Below are 26,860 nucleotides of genomic sequence, written 5' to 3'. Positions count from 1 at the left end.
CTGTGGACACAGACACCTGACGGCGTATGCACACACCGCAGATGCACACCGGCGTATGCACACACGCCGCAAATGCACACGCCGCAGATGCTCGCAAATGCACACAGATGCACACACCGCAGATGCACACGCAGATGCACCACACAGATGCTGGAGCACCTGGATGCGCCACATACACACACACGTAATGCACTGGAGCGCCTGCACACACACACACCGCAGATGCGCATACACGCAGATGCTGGGCACAAATGCGCACAGACGTAATGCTGGGCACCGCAGATGCCACGCCGCAGATGCACGCACAAGATGCACACAAACACCGCAGATGCGCACCACCGCAGATGTGCTGGGCGCACAAACGCGTATGCACAAACACCGCAGATGCACACACAAACACCGCAGATGCACAACACGCATGCTCGCAGATGCACACACGCCGCAGATGCACAAACACGCAGATGCACACAAAACGCACAGTCGCCGCACGATGCACACACGCAGATGCACACAAACGCCGCATTGCACACACGCCGCAGATACACACAGATGCACCCAGATGCACACGCCGCAGATGCACTGGGCGCCTGCTGGACACCGCAGATGCACACGCACCACCCGCAGATACACACAAACACCGCAGATACACTGGAGCGCCGCAGATGCACCACACCGCAGATGCACAGCGCGCAGATGCACTGGCGCGCATACACAGGCGCGTATGCACAAACACCGCTGGCGTACACACACGCCGCAGTACACACACACCACAAATGCACACACATACACAAACACGCAGATACACACAAACACCTATGCACAACACCGCATGCACACACCGCAAATACACACAAATGCCACAAATACACACAAACACCGCAAATACACACAAACACCGCAAATACACACACCACATGCACACCACAAACACTCGCACAATACACACAACACCTAAATACACACAAACACAAATGCACAAGCACAAATGCACACGCAAATGCACACACCGCAAATACACAAAACACCGCAAATACACACATACACTCCCTACACACAAACACCACACACACACAAATGCACAGACACCGCAGATGCACAAACACCATGCACACGCCAAATGCACTGGCGCCACAATATGCACACACCGCATGCACCAAAGCAGTATGCGCACCTGCGTACACGCACCACACCGCAGATGCACACACGCAGATGCACTGGGCACCACACACGCACAGATGCCCTGGGCATAACAATGCACTGGGCGCCGCAAATACACACAAACACCAGATGTACACACGCCGCAGATGCACTGGAGCGCCAAATGCACCCGCAAATGCCCACCACACACGCCATGCACCAAACACCAGATACACACAAACGCTGGGCGTACATGCGCACAGATGCGCACAAACGCACGCACCAGACACGCAGATGCACACGCCGCAGATGCCTGGAGCACCGCAGATGCACCACAAATGCACTGGAGCGCCGCAGATGCGCACCACACAGATGCACACGCAGATGCTGGACACCGCAGATGTGCGCAGATGCACAAACACCGCAAATGCACACACGTAGATACACAACGCACACACACAATGCACTGGCGCAGATGCACACAAACACCACAAATACACACAAACGGGCCTGGATGCACACAAATGCACTGGGCACCTATGCCCTGGGCACGCACAGATGCACTGGGCGCCGCAGATAGCACAGACACCCGCAGATGCACACACATACACACAATACTCACAGATGCGCACCACAAATACACAACACCGCAGATGCACAGCGCCGCAAATGCGCACACAAATGCACACGCCTGGATGCACACACAAATGCACACAGATGCACTGGACCGCAGATGCACGCCGCAGATGCACACGCCGCAGATGCTGGGCAAATATGCACACGGGCCTGACACACACGCACTGGGCGCAGATGCACAAACAAGATGCACACACGCAAATACACACGCCAAATGCACACACAGATGCACTCCACCACGGCACACACCCGCATATGCACAAACACGCAGATGCACACACGCAGATGCACACAAACGTACAGATGCACACAGATGCACTGGACACCGCAGTACTGGGCGCGTAGATGCTGGGCCTATGCGCACACACAGATGCACACCCGCAGATGCACACACCATGCTCACCGCAGATGCACATAGATGTGCACAACACCGCAGATGCACACACGGCGTATGCGCACGCCGCCGCACCGCACCAGCACCACAGATGCACTGGAGCGCAGATGCACTGGGCGCCACTGCACTGGATACACACAGACATCGTAGATGCACGCGCCAGATGCACACAGATGCACAAACACCAGATGCACACGATACTGGGCGTAACAGATGCACACAGACAATAGATGCACTGGCCAAACACCGCAGATGCCTGGGCGCATAGATGCACTGGGCGCCGCAGATGCTGGAGCACCGCAGATGCCCTGGGCGTCGCAGATGCTGGGCGCCGCAGATGCACCACAAATGTGCACACAGATGCACTGGGCGCCAGATACTGGGCCGCGCATGCCCTGCTGCTGGAGCGCCGCAGATGCACACACGGGCGCAGATGTGCGCAAATACATGCGCAAACACCGCAGATGCACACAGATGCTGGGCACAGATGCACACAAACAGATGCTGGGCCGCAGATACACACCACGCCGCAAATGCGCACACGTACACTGGGCGCCTGGACACACACACGCAAATACACAGATGCCCATACACACAAATGCCACAAATACACACACAAACACCACATACACACACACCGCAATACACACAGATGCACTGGACACCGCAGATGCACACACCGCAGATGCCCACAAATGCACACACCAAATGCACAACCCTGGAATGCACACAAATGCACTGGCGTACCATGCACAGCGCAAATGCACCACAAATGCACACAAACACGCAGATGCACCACGCCATACACACGCACTGGGCGCCGCAGATGCACACCGCCTAAATACACTGGCGCCGCAGATACACACAAACACAGATGCACTGGACACCGCAGTATGCACACAAACGCCGCAGATGCACACAAACACCCAGATGCACACACGCCTAACAAGCGGGCGCAAATGCACACACCATATGCACTCACGCAAATGCACACACACCTCACTGGGCGCCACACTCACATACACAACGCAGATGCACACAAACACCAAATACACACACACAAATGCACCACGCCGTATGCACAACACGCAAATACACACCCGCAAATACACACACCGCAAATGCACACAACGACAGATGCACTGGGCACCGCAGATGCACAACCCAAATACACACACCGCAAATGCACACACAGATGCACTGGGCGCCATGCACAAACACCTACACTGGGCGCCGCAAATGCACCACAGTGCACGCCGCAGATGCACACAACGCGCGTACACACACACGCCACGCCATGCACACGCACCGCACACACTCACGCCGCTGCCGCATACTACACAAACGCCACCAGATGCACAAACGCGCAGATGTGCTCGTACACACACGCGCAGATGCACCACAGATGCACACAAAGATGCCTGGGCGCGTAGATGCACTGACGCGCAGATGCACCACACTGGGCGTACACAGATGCACTGGGCGTACAGATGCACCACATGCGCACATGCTGGCGCGCAGATGCACTGGACGCCGCAAATGCCGTAGATGCACACGTCAGATGCGCACAAACGCAGATGCACCACAGATGCACCAACACAGATGCACAAACGCCGCAGATGCGCACACATAGATGCACACGCCTGCAGATGCACAAACACCGCTGCACCACACACAAACACCAGATGCACACAAACGCACAGATACACACACACCAAAAATGCACAAACACTGGAGCACCAATACACCACAGATGCTGGAGCACCACAGATGCACAAAGGCACCGCAGATGCACGCACACCACGATGCACGCACTACACACCGCATGCACTGACACACACTGGGCCACAGATGCACAACGCCGCAGATGCACACATAGATGCTGGACGCCGCAAATGCACCACAAATGCACTGGGCCAGATGCACAGCACCACCATACACAAACACCACAAATACACACAAACATCGCAAATACACACAAACACCACAAATACACACAAACGACACAAATACACACAAACACCACAAATACACACAAACACCACAAATACACACAAACACCACAAATACACACAAACACCACAAATACACACAAACGACACAAATACACACAAACACCACAAATACACACAAACACCACAAATACACACAAACACACAAACACCACAAATACACACAAACGACACAAATACACACAAACACCACAAATACACACAAACACCACAAATACACAAAAAACAACACAAATACACACAAAAACACACAATCACCACAAATACACAAAACACCGCAAATGCACACACAACACCAAATACACACAAACCCAAATACACAAACACGCTGGATACACACCACGCAAATACACACACCCAAATACACACACACAGATACACAAACACACAGATACACACAAACACACAAATGCACACAACGCAGATGCACTGGCGCAAATACACACAGATGCGCACACACAAACACCACAAACACCACACACACATACACGCCACCGCAAATACACAGACGCCTGGCACACAAACACCACAAATACACACAAACGCCACAAATACACACAAACGCCGCAAATACACACAAACACCGCAAATACACACAAACGCCACAAATACACACAAACACCACAAATACACACAAACACCACAAATACACACAAACGACACAAATACACACAAACGCCACAAATACACACAAAAACACACACCATACACACACCAGATACACACAAACACACAAATGCACACACCCAGATACACACACCGCATACACACACGGGCCTACACACACCGCAGATGCACCACACACGCCATACACACAAAATACATGCCAAACACACTCACCACAAATGCACACAGATGCAGCAGACAAACGCAGATGCACACACGCCGCAAATACACACGCGCAAATACACAAATGCCGCAGATACACACCACCAGATGCGCACAGATGCACACACACAGATACACACACCGCAGATGCACACACCGCAGATGCACACAAACCACAAATGCACACACGCAGATACACACACACAAATACACCACAAATGCTGGAGTGCACACACCCAGACACACAAACGCCAAATACACACAAATGCACCACAGATACACACACACGCTGCACACACCACCACATACACACCACACATGCGCAAATACACAAACACCACAAATACACACAAACACCACAAATACACACAAACACCACAAATACACACAAACACCGCAAATACACACAAACACCGCAAATACACAAACACCACAAATACACACAAACACCGCAAATACACACAAACACCACAAATACACACAAACACCGCAAATACACACAAACACCACAAATACACACAAACACCGCAAATACACACAAACACCGCAAATACACACAAACACCACAAATACACACAAACACCACAAATACACACAAACACCGCAAATACACACAAAAGCCACAAATATGACAGATGCCACAAATACACACAATGCCACCAACCCCTCTGGTGGTTTCATCTTAGACTCTCGGGGTCTCTTCAGGAAGATTTGGCGTCTTTGTTTTGATGTCTCTGGAACTGAACTGATCTCCTTGCTGAGACAGAAACACAGAACCAGGACCCCTGTCCCTCCATGTCCTCTGTTGGTGAGTGGGAACCACAGCTGCTCCAGGATGGACCCCTTTAGGAGGCAGTCCTGTCTGAGTCTGTACTGTTCTAGAAACAAGGTTCCTGGAACCAAATCCCTGAAGGGTCAAGGCTGTACCACTGATATTACACACACTGAGCTCTTACTGCAGAGGAACCTCAGGCAGCATCCAACGTCATCCAACATCATCCAAAGTCATCCAACATAATCTGTCATCCAACATAATCAACATCATTCAACAGCATCCAACATAATCTTTCATAATCCAACATAATCCAACATCATGCAACATCATCCAATATCATCCAACATCATCCAATATCATCCAACATCATCAAACGTCATCCAACATCATCCAACGTCATCCAGTATCATTCAACATCATCCAGCCTCATCCAAAATCATCCAACATCATCCAACATCATCAAATGTCATTCAGCATCATTCAACATAATCCAACCTCATCCAACATCATCTGTCATCAACATAATCCAACATAATCCAGCATCCTCCTACATAATCCAACATCATCCAATGTCACCCAACATAATCAAACGTCCTTCAGCGTCATTCAACATCATTCAACATCCAACATTATCCAACATCCCAGTACTTTCTCAGGAAACATCAGATCCATCTGTGAACCTACTAAGTATCAGTTAGATGTTCCAGCTTGTTGATGTTTCTGTCTGTGTCTCCATGGTAACAGTTAGATGTTCCAGCTTGTTGATGTTTCTGTCTGTGTCTCCATGGTAACAGTTAGATGTTCCAGCTTGTTGATGTTTCTGTCTGTGTCTCCATGGTAACAGGGACGAATACTTCAGGATGAAACTGCAGTGGAAGTCAGTGAGCGCTGAACAGGAGAGGAGAAACTCCAGACTGAGAGACTACAGGAGTCTGATCGGTGAGAGTTCATGACCTTTATCAAACAGAGACATGAAGACCCTAACCCTATGGAGTGACCCCCCTCAGAGACTAACCCTCAGTGTCCACATAGTCCTGGTCTACGGTCCAGGAGTGACCCCCCTCAGAGACTAACCCTCAGTGTCCACATAGTCCTGGTCTACGGTCCAGGAGTGACCCCCCTCAGAGACTAACCCTCAGTGTCCACATAGTCCTGGTCTACGGTCCAGGAGTGACCCCCCTCAGAGACTAACCCTCAGTGTCCACATAGTCCTGGTCTACGGTCCAGGAGTGACCCCCCTCAGAGACTAACCCTCAGTGTCCACATAGTCCTGGTCTACGGTCCAGGAGTGACCCCCCTCAGAGACTAACCCTCAGTGTCCACAGAGTCCTGGTCTACGGTCCAGGAGTGACCCCCCAAAGACCCGAACCCTCATGGTACACATAGTCCTGGTCTACGGTGCAGGTTGGTCCCCCCCTCAGAGACTAACCCTCAGTGTCCACATAGTCCTGGTCTACGGTCCAGGAGTGACCCCCCTCAGAGACTAACCCTCAGTGTCCACATAGTCCTGGTCTACGGTCCAGGAGTGACCCCCCTCAGAGACTAACCCTCAGTGTCCACATAGTCCTGGTCTACGGTCCAGGAGTGACCCCCCTCAGAGACTAACCCTCAGTGTCCACATAGTCCTGGTCTACGGTCCAGGAGTGACCCCCCTCAGAGACTAACCCTCAGTGTCCACATAGTCCTGGTCTACGGTCCAGGAGTGACCCCCCTCAGAGACTAACCCTCAGTGTCCACATAGTCCTGGTCTCACGGTCCAGGAGTGACCCCCCCTCAGAGACTAACCCTCAGTGTCCACATAGTCCTGGTCTACGGTCCAGGAGTGACCCCCTCAGAGACTAACCTCAGTGTCCACATAGTCCTGGTCTACGGTCCAGGAGTGACCCCCCTCAGAGACTAACCCTCAGTGTCCACATAGTCCTGGTCTACGGTCCAGGAGTGACCCCCCTCAGAGACTAACCCTCAGTGTCCACATAGTCCTGGTCTACGGTCCAGGAGTGACCCCCCGCAGAGACTAACCTCAGTGTCCACATAGTCCTGGTCTACGGTCCAGGAGTGACCCCCCTCAGAGACTAACCCTCAGTGTCCACATAGTCCTGGTCTACGGTCCAGGAGTGACCCCCCTCAGAGACTAACCCTCAGTGTCCACATAGTCCTGGTCTACGGTCCAGGAGTGACCCCCCTCAGAGACTAACCCTCAGTGTCCACATAGTCCTGGTCTACGGTCCAGGAGTGACCCCCCTCAGAGACTAACCCTCAGTGTCCACATAGTCCTGGTCTACGGTCCAGGAGTGACCCCCCTCAGAGACTAACCCTCAGTGTCCACATAGTCCTGGTCTACGGTCCAGGAGTGACCCCCCTCAGAGACTAACCCTCAGTGTCCACATAGTCCTGGTCTACGGTCCAGGAGTGACCCCCCTCAGAGACTAACCCTCAGTGTCCACATAGTCCTGGTCTACGGTCCAGGAGTGACCCCCCTCAGAGACTAACCCTCAGTGTCCACATAGTCCTGGTCTACGGTCCAGGAGTGACCCCCCTCAGAGACTAACCCTCAGTGTCCACATAGTCCTGGTCTACGGTCCAGGAGTGACCCCCCTCAGAGACTAACCCTCAGTGTCCACATAGTCCTGGTCTACGGTCCAGGAGTGACCCCCCTCAGAGACTAACCCTCAGTGTCCACATAGTCCTGGTCTACGGTCCAGGAGTGACCCCCCTCAGAGACTAACCCTCAGTGTCCACATAGTCCTGGTCTACGGTCCAGGAGTGACCCCCCTCAGAGACTAACCCTCAGTGTCCACATAGTCCTGGTCTACGGTCCAGGAGTGACCCCCCTCAGAGACTAACCCTCAGTGTCCACATAGTCCTGGTCTACGGTCCAGGAGTGACCCCCCTCAGAGACTAACCCTCAGTGTCCACATAGTCCTGGTCTACGGTCCAGGAGTGACCCCCCCTCAGAGACTAACCCTCAGTGTCCACATAGTCCTGGTCTACGGTCCAGGAGTGACCCCCCTCAGAGACTAACCCTCAGTGTCCACATAGTCCTGGTCTACGGTCCAGGAGTGACCCCCCTCAGAGACTAACCCTCAGTGTCCACATAGTCCTGGTCTACGGTCCAGGAGTGACCCCCCTCAGAGACTAACCCTCAGTGTCCACATAGTCCTGGTCTACGGTCCAGGAGTGACCCCCCTCAGAGACTAACCCTCAGTGTCCACATAGTCCTGGTCTACGGTCCAGGAGTGACCCCCCTCAGAGACTAACCCTCAGTGTCCACATAGTCCTGGTCTACGGTCCAGGAGTGACCCCCCTCAGAGACTAACCCTCAGTGTCCACATAGTCCTGGTCTACGGTCCAGGAGTGACCCCCCTCAGAGACTAACCCTCAGTGTCCACATAGTCCTGGTCTACGGTCCAGGAGTGACCCCCCTCAGAGACTAACCCTCAGTGTCCACATAGTCCTGGTCTACGGTCCAGGAGTGACCCCCCTCAGAGACTAACCCTCAGTGTCCACATAGTCCTGGTCTACGGTCCAGGAGTGACCCCCCTCAGAGACTAACCCTCAGTGTCCACATAGTCCTGGTCTACGGTCCAGGAGTGACCCCCCTCAGAGACTAACCCTCAGTGTCCACATAGTCCTGGTCTACGGTCCAGGAGTGACCCCCCTCAGAGACTAACCCTCAGTGTCCACATAGTCCTGGTCTACGGTCCAGGAGTGACCCCCCTCAGAGACTAACCCTCAGTGTCCACATAGTCCTGGTCTACGGTCCAGGAGTGACCCCCCTCAGAGACTAACCCTCAGTGTCCACATAGTCCTGGTCTACGGTCCAGGAGTGACCCCCCTCAGAGACTAACCCTCAGTGTCCACATAGTCCTGGTCTACGGTCCAGGAGTGACCCCCCTCAGAGACTAACCCTCAGTGTCCACATAGTCCTGGTCTACGGTCCAGGAGTGACCCCCCTCAGAGACTAACCCTCAGTGTCCACATAGTCCTGGTCTACGGTCCAGGAGTGACCCCCCTCAGAGACTAACCCTCAGTGTCCACATAGTCCTGGTCTACGGTCCAGGAGTGACCCCCCTCAGAGACTAACCCTCAGTGTCCACATAGTCCTGGTCTACGGTCCAGGAGTGACCCCCCTCAGAGACTAACCCTCAGTGTCCACATAGTCCTGGTCTACGGTCCAGGACTAACCCCTGGTCTGTTTTTGTCCGTCAGAGAAAGACGTGAACCGAACAGACAGAACGAACCGGTTCTATGAAGGCATCGATAACCCGGGTCTGGTCCTGCTCCATGACATCCTGATGACCTACTGCATGTTTGACTTTGACCTGGGTGAGTCCGCCTCCTTTCCATGGTTACTGATCTGATTAGAGCGCCGTTATTGATGGGTCCGTGTCCCCCTGCTGTTCTTCATCAGGATACGTCCAAGGCATGAGCGACCTGCTGTCTCCCATCCTCTACGTGATGGAGAACGAGGTGGACGCCTTCTGGTGCTTCGTGTCCTTCATGGACCAGATGGTGAGAGACCAGCTCCTGCTCAGACCAGGCAGAGAGTTCCCTTTATGTACGGCTATCATAGTTTAGACCAGTGATACTCAACATGTGGCTCTTTAATGTCTTCATTTTAAATATGAGTCCCCCAGAAAACCTTAAAAAAGGGAAACTTTGTTGCCCTTTTAACCATTTCTGCCACTTGTCACCCATTTAAGCTATCTTTTGCCATTAAAAAAACTCTTTTCCTGTTTTTTTGGCCATTTTGCAACTTCTTTTTGCCACTTTTCATCCAAATAAGCTAACATTTGCCATTAAATACCACTCATTTCCTTTTTTCCCCAAATTTTTGTCTCTTCATTTTGCCACCTTTTTTCCCTGTTTCACTTTTGTTTTCCACTTTTTGACAATTTTTTCCACTCTTAAACAGTTTTTGCTGCTTTTTGACCATTTTGCCACCTTTAACTTGCTTTTATTGCTATTTCAAGCCGTTTTTGCCACCTTTTGTGGTTCTTGCAATGGTATTTTTCAACAGCTTGCCTCTTTGGTTGAGCAGGGTTGAGTAACACTGGTATAGACATAGGCAGATTAACAGTGTCATCAGCTAATCCAGCACCAGTTGAACCATGACACCTGTTCTGCACATCAGACAGAATAGCTGATATGAAGGTGACATGTAGGTTAGAAGCTTTGGCTGTGCTCTGTTAGTTCTTAGAATTTATCCTGATTCCAGTCATACAAATTCTGCTCTTGGTTTTTATTTGGTCTAAATGACCCTCACTGCCTCTGGGGCTGCTCTTGTGCTTTTTTTTTTACCATCGACCATTAAAATCACTGAGATGGATTCTATGTTTTAAAAAAAGAGGACAATCATCATTAACTCTGGGCTGTTTATTTATATTCATATAGTCCCAATCTGACATTTTCAAACATGATCTGACCTGTTTCATACCAAAGTCCTAGTCGTGCAGTATTGTATTAGTTCTTGTTTTGAATGAACAGGAAATGCAGACACGCTCCTGCACACAGTTTGGATAGCACAAACACACTGGAAGCATCAGCAGCATCTCATTAGAATAACAGAGATTGTGTGTGGAGGGTTTTATTTTGAAGCTGTCCCACAGTGAATATGTGCGCTAACGTGTCTCTGTTCATGTCTTTTTCATTGCAGCATCAGAACTTTGAGGAGCAGATGCAGGGCATGAAGACTCAGCTGATCCAGCTCAGCACGCTGCTCCGCCTGCTCGACCTCTCCTTCTGGAACTACCTCGGTATGAACGCACACTCACTCCTGCTGCATATGGAAACACAGCATGCTGGGTATTCAGCCAGGTTCCTTTCACAGTTTACCCTATAATGATCTAATGAGATTCAGAAGACCGAGGCCTGTAGAACCAGAACCCACACAGGACGTCTGTTTTCATGTAATCCAGTTTAAACTGGTCTAAACTCCACATATCACAGCTGCAGACGTCTTTATTTAAACAGAGGGCTGTTCAGACTTTTCTACTGTCATATCTACGGTTGTTAGTGATGTTAAATAAGATTTCAAATGTGTTTCAACATCCAGGCTCTGAGATCTATTTTAGTAGATCTCAGAAATATTTAAGATAGACAGGAACATCCAGAAATCTGAAGGTGAACTGGAGGTACAAAGAATCTGAGGTAACCTGACACACCTGATAGACTGTTAAACCTGACCATGAGATATATTTCACATACAATAGATAGAATGTTTAATAAACTTTAAATAATGACATCATCCTCAAAGGCAAGGATAGAATGTTTAATAAACTTTAAATAATGACATCATCTTCAAAGGCAAGGATGGAATGTTTTATGAACGTTAAATGATGACATCATCTTCAAAGCCAAGGATGGAATGTTTTATAAACGTTAAATGATGACATCATCTTCAAAGGCAAGGATGGAATGTTTTATGAACGTTAAATGATGACATCATCTTCAAAGCCAAGGATGGAATGTTTTATAAACTTTGAATGATGACATCATCTTCAAAGACAGATGATGGAATGTTGGTGAAGCTAAGGATGTCGGGGCCTTTTTTCCTCTAATCTGGCTGATTGGTCCACCAAAGTTGCTGACTCAGGACTGTCTCCATAGAGAAGGGATTGTAGGCAGATCTGTGAAAACCTCTCTAACACCAGTAGAATGTTCCGGTGTGGTTCTTTGCTGGTCTTGAATAAAGAAATGATGTCCAGCTGTGATGAGCTGTGTCCACACTCGTCTCTTCAGGGGCCCAGTGAGATGGCAGACATGAATCTGGACTACACACTCATTCTGATCTGTTGTTACGCTGGTCCCGTTATCTAGTTCAGCTCTCATACAGCTGATCTTTATCATCGTTCAGCTCTGTAACTAGACTCAGTAACCATGGTGACAGGTCTAAGCTGTAACATGAATCTGGTTAATAATAAATGAAGTCACGTTGTTTATCCACAGAGTCTCAGGATTCAGGATACCTTTACTTCTGTTTCCGATGGTTGCTGATCCGCTTTAAGAGAGAGCTCAGTTTCCAGGACGTTCTACGACTCTGGGAGGTACGTCACATCACCGTCACAGTCCCATACCTGTCCTGGTTCACCTGTACATACCTTTAAGTACAACTGAGTGGCTGTTTGATTAGGGCTTCACCATCCCAGAGTTTAGATCTTTACCATAATTCTCCTCAGAAGTCTACAGCAAACTGCTTTTTAATCTGAGATGAAGAACGACCTGAATTACCTAAATGTGAACCAGCCTGACCTCGGCTCAGGTCCAACAGGAGTCTCCGTTTTTGATTAGTTTAATATGGATCAGTGTTTACCTGTCTGCCTCACCTGTGTGGGTGTGTCCAGGTGATGTGGACTGGACTGCCCTGTCAGAACTTCCACCTGCTGGTCTGCTGTGCCATCCTGGACACAGAGAAACACAAAATCATGGAGGAGAACTACGGCTTCAACGAGATCCTCAAGGTGAGAGACATGTCAGACTACAGGGTGAGGATGAGGAGGATGGTGATGAAGATGAGGGTGATGACCAGTGTAAATTTTGGCAGTTGTTTTTAATTTTAGTCTCAGTTTTAGTCTTTAAATGAAATGTTTTTTAGTTTTAGTAACATTTAAGTCATCTCTATCTGTTTTAGTTTTAGTCCAGTTTTAGGCCATAAAAGTCCTCACATTGTAGTCTTTACTTTTAGTCCAAGCATTTTTTCTCTTGCCTAAATCTGGTTTAGGCTTAGTTAGACTTAGTTTTAGTCCTCACAGATCTATTTTTGTTAGTCTCAGTCTAGTTTTAGTCATCACAGATCTATTTTTGTTAGTCTCAGTCTAGTTTTAGTCATCACAGATCTATTTTTGTTAGTCTCAGTCTAGTTTTAGTCATCACAGATCTATTTTTGTTAGTCTCAGTCTAGTTTTAGTCATCACAGATCTATTTTTGTTAGTCTCAGTCTAGTTTTAGTCATCACAGATCTATTTTTGTTAGTCTAGTTTTAGTCATCACAGATCTATTTTTGTTAGTCTAGTTTTAGTCATCACAGATCTATTCTTGTTAGTCTAGTTTTAGTCATCACAGATCTATTCTTGTTAGTCTAGTTTTAGTCATCACAGATCTATTCTTGTTAGTCTAGTTTTAGTCCTCACAGATCTATTTTTGTTAGTCTCAGTCTAGTTTTAGTCCTCACAGATCTATTTTTGTTAGTCTCAGTCTAGTTTTAGTCATCACAGATCTATTTTTGTTAGTCTCAGTCTAGTTTTAGTCATCACAGATCTATTTTTGTCAGTCTCAGTCTAGTTTTAGTCATCACAGATCTATTTTTGTTAGTCTCAGTCTAGTTTTAGTCATCACAGATCTATTTTTGTTAGTCTAGTTTTAGTCATCACAGATCTATTTTTGTTAGTCTCAGTCTAGTTTTAGTCGTCACAGATCTATTTTTGTTAGTCTCAGTCTAGTTTTAGTCATCACAGATCTATTTTTGTTAGTCTAGTTTTAGTCATCACAGATCTATTTTTGTTAGTCTCAGTCTAGTTTTAGTCATCACAGATCTATTTTTGTTAGTCTCAGTCTAGTTTTAGTCATCACAGATCTATTTTTGTTAGTCTCAGTCTAGTTTTAGTCATCACAGATCTATTTTTGTTAGTCTCAGTCTAGTTTTAGTCATCACAGATCTATTTTTGTTAGTCTCAGTCTAGTTTTAGTCATCACAGATCTATTTTTGTTAGTCTAGTTTTAGTCATCACAGATCTATTTTTGTTAGTCTCAGTCTAGTTTTAGTCATCACAGATCTATTTTTGTTAGTCTAGTTTTAGTCATCACAGATCTATTTTTGTTAGTCTAGTTTTAGTCATCACAGATCTATTTTTGTTAGTCTAGTTTTAGTCATCACAGATCTATTTTTGTTAGTCTAGTTGTAGTCATCACAGATCTATTTTTGTTAGTCTAGTTTTAGTCATCACAGATCTATTTTTGTTAGTCTAGTTTTAGTCATCACAGATCTATTTTTGTTAGTCTAGTTTTAGTCATCACAGATCTATTTTTGTTAGTCTCAGTCTAGTTTTAGTCATCACAGATCTATTTTTGTTAGTCTCAGTCTAGTTTTAGTCATCACAGATCTATTTTTCTTAGTCTAGTTTTAGTCATCACAGATCTATTTTTGTTAGTCTCAGTCTAGTTTTAGTCATCACAGATCTATTTTTGTTAGTCTCAGTCTAGTTTTAGTCATCACAGATCTATTTTTGTTAGTCTAGTCTAGTTTTAGTCATCACAGATCTATTTTTGTTAGTCTAGTTTTAGTCATCACAGATCTATTTTTGTTAGTCTAGTTTTAGTCATCACAGATCTATTTTTGTTAGTCTCAGTCTAGTTGTAGTCATCACAGATCTATTTTTGTTAGTCTAGTTTTAGTCATCACAGATCTATTCTTGTTAGTCTAGTTTTAGTCATCACAGATCTATTCTTGTTAGTCTAGTTTTAGTCATCACAGATCTATTCTTGTTAGTCTAGTTTTAGTCATCACAGATCTATTCTTGTTAGTCTAGTTTTAGTCATCACAGATCTATTTTTGTTAGTCTAGTTTTAGTCATCACAGATCTATTTTTGTTAGTCTAGTTTTAGTCATCACAGATCTATTTTTGTTAGTCTAGTTTTAGTCATCACAGATCTATTTTTGTTAGTCTAGTTGTAGTCATCACAGATCTATTTTTGTTAGTCTAGTTTTAGTCATCACAGATCTATTTTTGTTAGTCTAGTTTTAGTCATCACAGATCTATTTTTGTTAGTCTCAGTCTAGTTTTAGTCATCACAGATCTATTTTTGTTAGTCTAGTTTTAGTCATCACAGATCTATTTTTGTTAGTCTCAGTCTAGTTTTAGTCATCACAGATCTATTTTTGTTAGTCTCAGTCTAGTTTTAGTCATCACAGATCTATTTTTGTTAGTCTCAGTCTAGTTTTAGTCATCACAGATCTATTCTTGTTAGTCTAGTTTTAGTCATCACAGATCTATTTTTGTTAGTCTAGTTTTAGTCATCACAGATCTATTTTTGTTAGTCTCAGTCTAGTTTTAGTCATCACAGATCTATTCTTGTTAGTCTAGTTTTAGTCATCACAGATCTATTCTTGTTAGTCTAGTTTTAGTCATCACAGATCTATTCTTGTTAGTCTAGTTTTAGTCATCACAGATCTATTCTTGTTAGTCTAGTTTTAGTCATCACAGATCTATTCTTGTTAGTCTAGTTTTAGTCATCACAGATCTATTCTTGTTAGTCTAGTTTTAGTCATCACAGATCTATTCTTGTTAGTCTAGTTTTAGTCATCACAGATCTATTCTTGTTAGTCTAGTTTTAGTCATCACAGATCTATTCTTGTTAGTCTAGTTTTAGTCATCACAGATCTATTTTTGTTAGTCTAGTTTTAGTCATCACAGATCTATTCTTGTTAGTCTAGTTTTAGTCATCACAGATCTATTCTTGTTAGTCTAGTTTTAGTCATCACAGATCTATTCTTGTTAGTCTAGTTTTAGTCATCACAGATCTATTTTTGTTAGTCTCAGTCTAGTTTTAGTCATCACAGATCTATTTTTGTTAGTCTAGTTTTAGTCATCACAGATCTATTCTTGTTAGTCTAGTTTTAGTCATCACAGATCTATTCTTGTTAGTCTAGTTTTAGTCATCACAGATCTATTCTTGTTAGTCTAGTTTTAGTCATCACAGATCTATTTTTGTTAGTCTCAGTCTAGTTTTAGTCATCACAGATCTATTCTTGTTAGTCTAGTTTTAGTCATCACAGATCTATTTTTGTTAGTCTAGTTTTAGTCATCACAGATCTATTCTTGTTAGTCTAGTTTTAGTCATCACAGATCTATTCTTGTTAGTCTAGTTTTAGTCATCACAGATCTATTCTTGTTAGTCTAGTTTTAGTCATCACAGATCTATTTTTGTTAGTCTCAGTCTAGTTTTAGTCATCACAGATCTATTTTTGTTAGTCTCAGTCTAGTTTTAGTCATCACAGATCTATTTTTGTTAGTCTCAGTCTAGTTTTAGTCATCACAGATCTATTTTTGTTAGTCTAGTTTTAGTCATCACAGATCTATTCTTGTTAGTCTAGTTTTAGTCATCACAGATCTATTTTTGTTAGTCTAGTTTTAGTCATCACAGATCTATTTTTGTTAGTCTAGTTTTAGTCATCACAGATCTATTCTTGTTAGTCTAGTTTTAGTCATCACAGATCTATTTTTGTTAGTCTAGTTTTAGTCATCACAGATCTATTCTTGTTAGTCTAGTTTTAGTCATCACAGATCTATTTTTGTTAGTCTAGTTTTAGTCATCACAGATCTATTCTTGTTAGTCTAGTTTTAGTCATCACAGATCTATTCTTGTTAGTCTAGTTTTAGTCATCACAGATCTATTCTTGTTAGTCTAGTTTTAGTCATCACAGATCTATTTTTGTTAGTCTAGTTTTAGTCATCACAGATCTATTTTTGTTAGTCTCAGTCTAGTTTTAGTCATCACAGATCTATTTTTGTTAGTCTAGTTTTAGTCATCACAGATCTATTCTTGTTAGTCTAGTTTTAGTCATCACAGATCTATTCTTGTTAGTCTAGTTTTAGTCATCACAGATCTATTCTTGTTAGTCTAGTTTTAGTCATCACAGATCTATTCTTGTTAGTCTAGTTTTAGTCATCACAGATCTATTCTTGTTAGTCTAGTTTTAGTCATGGAACAAAGGCTGTCAACAAATAGTTTTAGTCATAGTTTTAGTCGACAAAATTAACTGCTGCTGATGATGGTGATAATGATGAAGATGACGATGGTGATGATGATTAGGATGACGATGATGATTGTGATGATGAAGATGATGGTGAGGATTAGATCAGAGAGCTCTGTGCCCCTCCTCCTGTACTTCTGCTCTTCATTATAGAAACACATGTAGAGTCCATCATCAGCTCAAACTCTAACTTATTTAACCCTACATCTGTAAAAACAAACAAGATCCATGTGGCAAATACAAATGAAAACAACAACAACAGCAGGTAAATAGGTAAATAAACCCCTCTCTCTCACCCTCTCCCCCTCTCTCTCCCTGTTGTGGCTGCAGCACATTAACGAGCTCTCGATGAAACTGGACATTGAAGAAATCCTTCAGAAGGCCGAGGGGATCTGTCTGCAGATAAAGAGTGTTAAGGTGAGTTCAGGTGTGACGTTGACGTGGAACCTTCCAGACTAGAGTCAGTCTCAGTGAACACGGCAGGACGATGGTGAGACAGAGCAGAGACTCCTGGGATTTCTAGAAATGATCAGAATCAATGATTGGAACAAACCTGCAGAAATAAAGATGAGATAAACACGCCTACAGACCAGCCTTCCCCCACAGAGACTCTAATACAGACAGCTACTGTTATTATTATTATTATTATTATTATTTTTATTTCTAATCTTCATCAAAGGTAATCTGCTTGACCTGGACCTCCTATCCTCCTCTTACCGTCCTTTTTCACCTCGTCTCTCCTTCTCCTTCGTCTACCTTTTACTTTTTTCCATCTGTGTAAATAATGCATTTCTCCTCCTCGCCCTCCTTTTGTCCCCTATCTCACATATATATTTATATATTTATATATCTCTGATGTTTTTATTTGGGTTGTAGTAGATTTTCATAACTGAACTCCTCTTCTTCTCCTCCTCCTCGTCAGGAGCTCCCTCACTCAATCAGCGTGATCCTGGGCTTCGACTCGGACGCCGGCATCTCTGATTGGTCAGCTCCAGGCCAGACGTCTGCATGCGTCAGACGAGCAGACGCCTGCTGCTCTAACGGACACTTAGAGAGAGAAACCAGCTCTCACTCCAACAGCTACACAGTGGCCTTCATATCGTAGTGAACAGAGACTGACCAGGAGGGCGCCGCCCCACCGCCGCCACCGTCAGGCACGAGGAGAGAGGAGGAGAATGTATAAAAGGATCTGAGATTATTAAGAATCTTATTTTTATAACGTACCGTCTGCCATGTGGTCTCTATGATTCAGTCATTCCTTCTCTGCTGAGGATCACCGCTCCGTCACATGACCAGGGGGAGGGGTCACAGCAGCAAATGTGATTCTATGGAAGCTCATTTGGGACAAATTAAAAATGATCCAGGATGTTTTGACAGCATCAGACTCTGAAAATAAAGAGTTAATGATCAGTGATGTAATAAATCATGTTTGTGGTTTTTCAGAGAAAATCCTGCAGTACCCTCCATCTCCACCAGGGTTAGACCGCTAAAGTCTGAGTTTAATGATCCTGAACTTTAGAGTAAACCCTCCATCACCACCAGGGTTAGACGGCTTAAGTCTGAGTTTAATGATCCTGAACTTTAGAGTAAACCCTCCATCACCACCAGGGTTAGACGGCTTAAGTCTGAGTTTAATGATCCTGAACTTTAGAGTAAACCCTCCATCACCACCAGGGTCAGACGGCTAAAGTCTGAGTTTAATGATCCTGAACTTTAGAGTAAACCCTCCATCACCACCAGGGTTAGACCGCTAAAGTCTGAGTTTAATGATCCTGAACTTTAGAGTAAACCCTCCATCACCACCAGGGTCAGACGGCTTAAGTCTGAGTTTAATGATCCTGAACTTTAGAGTAAACCCTCCATCACCACCAGGGTCAGACGGCTAAAGTCTGAGTTTAATGATCCTGAACTTTAGAGTAAACCCTCCATCACCACCAGGGTCAGACGGCTTAAGTCTGAGTTTAATGATCCTGAACTTTAGAGTAAACCCTCCATCACCACCAGGGTCAGACGGCTAAAGTCTGAGTTTAATGATCCTGAACTTTAGAGTAAACCCTCCATCACCACCAGGGTTAGACGGCTAAAGTCTGAGTTTAATGATCCTGAACTTTAGAGTAAACCCTCCATCACCACCAGGGTCAGACGGCTAAAGTCTGAGTTTAATGATCCTGAACTTTAGAGTAAACCCTCCATCACCACCAGGGTTAGACGGCTAAAGTCTGAGTTTAATGATCCTGAACTTTAGAGTAATCCCTCCATCACCACCAGGGTCAGACCGCTAAAGTCTGAGTTTAATGATCCTGAACTTTAGAGTAAACCCTCCATCACCACCAGGGTTAGACGGCTAAAGTCTGAGTTTAATGATCCTGAACTTTAGAGTAATCCCTCCATCACCACCAGGGTTAGACGGCTAAAGTCTGAGTTTAATGATCCTGAACTTTAGAGTAAACCCTCCATCACCACCAGGGTCAGACGGCTAAAGTCTGAGTTTAATGATCCTGAACTTTAGAGTAAACCCTCCATCACCACCAGGGTCAGACGGCTAAAGTCTGAGTTTAATGATCCTGAACTTTAGAGTAAACCCTCCATCACCACCAGGGTTAGACCGCTAAAGTCTGAGTTTAATGATCCTGAACTTTAGAGTAAACCCTCCATCACCACCAGGGTCAGACGGCTAAAGTCTGAGTTTAATGATCCTGAACTTTAGAGTAAACCCTCCATCACCACCAGGGTTAGACCGCTAAAGTCTGAGTTTAATGATCCTGAACTTTAGAGTAAACCCTCCATCACCACCAGGGTTAGACGGCTTAAGTCTGAGTTTAATGATCCTGAACTTTAGAGTAAACCCTCCATCACCACCAGGGTCGGACGGCTTAAGTCTGAGTTTAATGATCCTGAACTTTAGAGTAAACCCTCCATCACCACCAGGGTCAGACGGCTAAAGTCTGAGTTTAATGATCCTGAACTTTAGAGTAAACCCTCCATCACCACCAGGGTCAGACGGCTAAAGTCTGAGTTTAATGATCCTGAACTTTAGAGTAAACCCTCCATCACCACCAGGGTCAGACGGCTAAAGTCTGAGTTTAATGATCCTGAACTTTAGAGTAATCCCTCCATCACCACCAGGGTCAGACCGCTAAAGTCTGAGTTTAATGATCCTGAACTTTAGAGTAAACCCTCCATCACCACCAGGGTCAGACGGCTAAAGTCTGAGTTTAATGATCCTGAACTTTAGAGTAAACCCTCCATCACCACCAGGGTCAGACGGCTTAAGTCTGAGTTTAATGATCCTGAACTTTAGAGTAAACCCTCCATCACCACCAGGGTTAGACCGCTAAAGTCTGAGTTTAATGATCCTGAACTTTAGAGTAAACCCTCCATCACCACCAGGGTCAGACCGCTAAAGTCTGAGTTTAATGATCCTGAACTTTAGAGTAAACCCTCCATCACCACCAGGGTCAGACGGCTAAAGTCTGAGTTTAATGATCCTGAACTTTAGAGTAAACCCTCCATCACCACCAGGGTTAGACGGCTAAAGTCTGAGTTTAATGATCCTGAACTTTAGAGTAAACCCTCCATCACCACCAGGGTCGGACGGCTAAAGTCTGAGTTTAATGATCCTGAACTTTAGAGTAAACCCTCCATCACCACCAGGGTCAGACGGCTAAAGTCTGAGTTTAATGATCCTGAACTTTAGAGTAAACCCTCCATCACCACCAGGGTCAGACCGCTAAAGTCTGAGTTTAATGATCCTGAACTTTAGAGTAAACCCTCCATCACCACCAGGGTCAGACGGCTAAAGTCTGAGTTTAATGATCCTGAACTTTAGAGTAAACCCTCCATCACCACCAGGGTCAGACGGCTAAAGTCTGAGTTTAATGATCCTGAACTTTAGAGTAAACCCTCCATCACCACCAGGGTCAGACGGCTAAAGTCTGAGTTTAATGATCCTGAACTTTAGAGTAAACCCTCCATCACCACCAGGGTCAGACGGCTAAAGTCTGAGTTTAATGATCCTGAACTTTAGAGTAAACCCTCCATCACCACCAGGGTTAGACGGCTAAAGTCTGAGTTTAATGATCCTGAACTTTAGAGTAAACCCTCCATCACCACCAGGGTCAGACCGCTAAAGTCTGAGTTTAATGATCCTGAACTTTAGAGTAAACCCTCCATCACCACCAGGGTCAGACCGCTAAAGTCTGAGTTTAATGATCCTGAACTTTAGAGTAAACCCTCCATCACCACCAGGGTCAGACGGCTAAAGTCTGAGTTTAATGATCCTGAACTTTAGAGTAAACCCTCCATCACCACCAGGGTTAGACGGCTAAAGTCTGAGTTTAATGATCCTGAACTTTAGAGTAAACCCTCCATCACCACCAGGGTTAGACGGCTAAAGTCTGAGTTTAATGATCCTGAACTTTAGAGTAAACCCTCCATCACCACCAGGGTCAGACGGCTAAAGTCTGAGTTTAATGATCCTGAACTTTAGAGTAAACCCTCCATCACCACCAGGGTCAGACGGCTAAAGTCTGAGTTTAATGATCCTGAACTTTAGAGTAAACCCTCCATCACCACCAGGGTCAGACGGCTAAAGTCTGAGTTTAATGATCCTGAACTTTAGAGTAAACCCTCCATCACCACCAGGGTCAGACGGCTAAAGTCTGAGTTTAATGATCCTGAACTTTAGAGTAAACCCTCCATCACCACCAGGGTTAGACCGCTAAAGTCTGAGTTAAGTGATCCTGAACTTTAGAGTAAACCCTCCATCACCACCAGGGTCAGACGGCTAAAGTCTGAGTTTAATGATCCTGAACTTTAGTGTAAACCCTCCATCACCACCAGGGTTAGACGGCTTAAGTCTGAGTTTAATGATCCTGAACTTTAGAGTAAACCCTCCATCACCACCAGGGTCAGACGGCTAAAGTCTGAGTTTAATGATCCTGAACTTTAGAGTAAACCCTCCATCACCACCAGGGTTAGACGGCTAAAGTCTGAGTTTAATGATCCTGAACTTTAGAGTAAACCCTCCATCACCACCAGGGTTAGACCGCTAAAGTCTGAGTTTAATGATCCTGAACTTTAGAGTAAACCCTCCATCACCACCAGGGTCAGACGGCTTAAGTCTGAGTTTAATGATCCTGAACTTTAGTGTAAACCCTCCATCACCACCAGGGTCAGACCACTAAAGTCTGAGTTTAATGATCCTGAACTTTAGAGTAAACCCTCCATCACCACCAGGGTTAGACGGCTAAAGTCTGAGTTTAATGATCCTGAACTTTAGAGTAAACCCTCCATCACCACCAGGGTCAGACGGCTAAAGTCTGAGTTTAATGATCCTGAACTTTAGAGTAAACCCTCCATCACCACCAGGGTCAGACGGCTAAAGTCTGAGTTTAATGATCCTGAACTTTAGAGTAAACCCTCCATCACCACCAGGGTCAGACGGCTAAAGTCTGAGTTTAATGATCCTGAACTTTAGAGTAAACCCTCCATCACCACCAGGGTTAGACGGCTAAAGTCTGAGTTTAATGATACTTATCTTTAGAGTATACTGTACTTTTACTGGAGTTTTTTAGTGTTATATTCTGATTTTATTGATCCTGAACTTTAGAGTAAACCCTCCATCACCACCAGGGTCAGACGGCTTAAGTCTGAGTTTAATGATCCTGAACTTTAGTGTAAACCCTCCATCACCACCAGGGTCAGACCACTAAAGTCTGAGTTTAATGATCCTGAACTTTAGAGTAAACCCTCCATCACCACCAGGGTTAGACCGCTAAAGTCTGAGTTAAATGATCCTGAACTTTAGAGTAAACCCTCCATCACCACCAGGGTTAGACGGCTTAAGTCTGAGTTTAATGATCCTGAACTTTAGAGTAAACCCTCCATCACCACCAGGGTCAGACGGCTAAAGTCTGAGTTTAATGATCCTGAACTTTAGAGTAAACCCTCCATCACCACCAGGGTTAGACCGCTAAAGTCTGAGTTTAATGATCCTGAACTTTAGTGTAAACCCTCCATCACCACCAGGGTTAGACCGCTAAAGTCTGAGTTTAATGATCCTGAACTTTAGTGTAAACCCTCCATCACCACCAGGGTTAGACCACTAAAGTCTGAGTTTAATGATCCTGAACTTTAGAGTAAACCCTCCATCACCACCAGGGTTAGACCGCTAAAGTCTGAGTTAAATGATCCTGAACTTTAGAGTAAACCCTCCATCACCACCAGGGTTAGACGGCTTAAGTCTGAGTTTAATGATCCTGAACTTTAGAGTAAACCCTCCATCACCACCAGGGTCAGACGGCTAAAGTCTGAGTTTAATGATCCTGAACTTTAGAGTAAACCCTCCATCACCACCAGGGTTAGACCGCTAAAGTCTGAGTTAAATGATCCTGAACTTTAGAGTAAACCCTGATCTGAGCCACTACTGAGACACGGCGTCAGTAACCAGTTGGCTAGCGATCAGTAACTTTTTTTTTTTTGTTTTTTTTGGTGGTGGGAGGAGCCTGAGAATCCACACATGTACAGGGAGAACTCTACACTGATCAGTTCTAATCAGTGCTGGTCATTGATCATACTGATCAGTGCTAATCAATGACTCAGTCTGACTGGTTGTTGGCAGCTGATGTTCTCATCTTCATTCATGAGTCTTCACTGAAATGTCAGAGCAGCAGCTGGAGGCTGAGATGTTATTTCAGCCGCTTTCATGTGAGTGATGGACGTGCCCCCCCCCCCTTTGATTAGGGACATTTGGACAGAGAAGAGACGGAGCGAGGTATCATCCCTGATCTGCTCATGAAGCTTCCTCAGAGCCAGACAAAGCCGTCTCAGCGCTCTTTCATTTCCTGTCAGGCAGGAAATTGTCTGAGCTCACGGCTGATAGCTCGCCGCCGCCCAACGCCGCTGATCAGCATCTCTGCAGGTTTTATTGAGGTGGATGTCTGTGAACCTCTGTCATTCACAGAAACCAGGCCGATGAGACGGCGGTTAAACCATGAAAACACAGAAAAAAAGCTCCACATAAATCCCGTCAGGCTTTCCTGAGTCCTCCTGCATGAAGCTCAGACCAGTGGAGGCTGCAGGGATAGTTGACCTTCTACAACTTTATTCCATCTCCTCCAGGAGCTCTGGAGCTCAGTCAGAGAGACCATCAGGTTCTTGGTCTCCTCTCTTCTCCCCGATGGTGACCAGCTCTAGAAGGGTCCTGGTTGGTCCAAACGTCCTCACGTGAGAATTCTGGAGGTCAATGTTCACTTAGGAACCTTCAGAGCAGCAGAAATGTTTCTGTAGTCTTTCCCAGATCTGTGCCTGTCCACAATCCTGTCTCTGTGCTCTGAAGCTCCTATGACCTTTGACCTCATGGCTTGGTTTTTGCTCTGATATATGAGCCTTAAGAATAATTTCAAATCAGGTTAATTCAGCGCAGAACGGGCTGGACCCCTGATAAACCCACAGACTGGACCCTGATAAACCCACAGACTGGACCCTGATAAACCCACAGACTGGACCCTGATAAACCCACAGACTGGACCCTGATAAACCCACAGACTGGACCCTGATAAACCCACAGACTGGACCCTGATAAACCCACAGACTGGACCCCTGATAAACCCACAGACTGGACCCCTGATAAACCCACAGACTGGACCCCTGATAAACCCACAGACTGGACCCTGATAAACCCACAGACTGGACCCCTGATAAACCCACAGACTGGACCCCTGATAAACCCACAGACTGGACCCCACAGACTGGACCCTGATAAAACCACAGACTGGACCCTGATAAACCCACAGACTGGACCCTGATTAACCCACAGACTGGACCCTGATAAACCCACAGACTGGACCCTGATTAACCCACAGACTGGACCCTGATTAACACACAGACTGGACCCTGATAAACCATAGACTGGACCCTGATTAACCCACAGACTGGACCCTGATAAACCAGAGACTGGCCCCTGATAAACCAGAGACTGGCCCCTGATAAACCAGAGACTGGCCCCTGATAAACCAGAGACTGGCCCCTGATAAACCAGAGACTGGGTTGCTCATTTTTAGCTCATTTGTATCCTTGGTATCACTTGAAGGCCTTGTTGCCACTATGAACACATTTTTCATGGGTGCTACCCACATACTGATATCTGCTACTCGTCCCACAAATGCATGATCCTTACAAATATGGCATCATTTAAAAGGTTAATAAACAGGCTTTCCAACAGTATATGATTTATTACCAAGAAGCATTGTCACAACAAAGAAATAATCTCCCAAATACACATTGGTTACTTTGTGTTTTAAGTTTATATCTATATCTAGCCCTGAGTCCTCTCTAACTGTCCCGTATCTATATCTAACCCTGAGTCCTCTCTAACTGTCCCGTATCTATATCTAACCCTGAGTCCTCTCTAACTGTCACGTATCTATATCTAACCCTGAGTCCTCTCTAACTGTCCCGTATCTATATCTAACCCTGAGTCCTCTCTAACTGTCACGTATCTATATCTAACCCTGAGTCCTCTCTAACTGTCCCGTATCTATATCTAACCCTGAGTCCTCTCTAACTGTCCCGTATCTATATCTAACCCTGAGTCCTCTCTAACTGTCCCGTATCTATATCTAACCCTGAGTCCTCTCTAACTGTCACGTATCTATATCTAACCCTGAGTCCTCTCTAAAGGGTCCTGGTTATCTATATCTAACCCTGAGTCCTCTCTAACTGTCACGTATCTATATCTAACCCTGAGTCCTCTCAACTGTTATCTATATCTTTCCCTGAGATCCTCCACAATCTGTCTCTGTGCTCTAAGCTCCTATGAGTCCTTTCTAACCTCATGTATCTAAATCTAACCCTGAGTCCTCTCTAACTGTCCATATCTATATCTATATCTAACCCTGAGTCCTCTCTAACTGTCCTGTATCTATATCTAACCCTGAGTCCTCTCTAACTGTCCATTATCTATATCTAACCCTGAGTCCTCCACTAACTGTCATGTATCTATATCTAACCTGAGTCCTCTGATAACTGTCCATCTATATCTAACCCTGAGTCCCACAGACTGTCCCCTGATATCTAGACTAACCCTGAGTAAACCCACAGACTGTCATGTAAACCCACAGACTAACCCTGAGTCCCACAGACTGTCATGTATCTATATCTAACCCTGAGTCCTCTCTAACTGTCCCGTATCTATATCTAACACTGAGTCATCTCTAACTGTCCCGTATCTGTATCTAACCCTGAGTCCTCTCTAACTGTCACGTATCTATATCAAACCCTGAGTCCTCTCTAACTGTGTATCTATATCTATATCTAACCCTGAGTCC

The 26,860-nt window shown here is 45.5% G+C and overlaps 1 protein-coding gene across 2 annotated transcripts in view; it reads left to right on the top strand.

Annotated features, from left to right (window-relative positions):
- Nucleotides 1-18,945, top strand: part of tbc1d15 (TBC1 domain family, member 15) — a 41,527-nt gene extending 22,582 nt beyond the window's left edge. For both annotated transcript variants that reach the window (XM_041795550.1, XM_041795551.1), the window contains exons 10-17: nucleotides 6,627-6,721; nucleotides 9,992-10,108; nucleotides 10,194-10,294; nucleotides 11,439-11,538; nucleotides 12,731-12,828; nucleotides 13,126-13,242; nucleotides 17,862-17,948; nucleotides 18,454-18,945. In XM_041795550.1, the coding sequence (XP_041651484.1) occupies nucleotides 6,627-6,721; nucleotides 9,992-10,108; nucleotides 10,194-10,294; nucleotides 11,439-11,538; nucleotides 12,731-12,828; nucleotides 13,126-13,242; nucleotides 17,862-17,948; nucleotides 18,454-18,636 (898 nt within the window). In that variant the 3' untranslated portion in view covers nucleotides 18,637-18,945. The remainder of the gene's footprint in view (nucleotides 1-6,626; nucleotides 6,722-9,991; nucleotides 10,109-10,193; nucleotides 10,295-11,438; nucleotides 11,539-12,730; nucleotides 12,829-13,125; nucleotides 13,243-17,861; nucleotides 17,949-18,453) is intronic.
- Nucleotides 18,946-26,860: the final 7,915 nt, after the last annotated feature.

The sequence above is a fragment of the Cheilinus undulatus genome, linkage group 9 (genome assembly GCF_018320785.1).
Source record: "Cheilinus undulatus linkage group 9, ASM1832078v1, whole genome shotgun sequence".
Taxonomy (NCBI): Eukaryota; Metazoa; Chordata; class Actinopteri; order Labriformes; family Labridae; genus Cheilinus; species Cheilinus undulatus.
The sequence above is the reverse complement of the archived record's forward strand: the minus strand, read 5'-3'. Positions and strand labels throughout refer to the sequence as shown.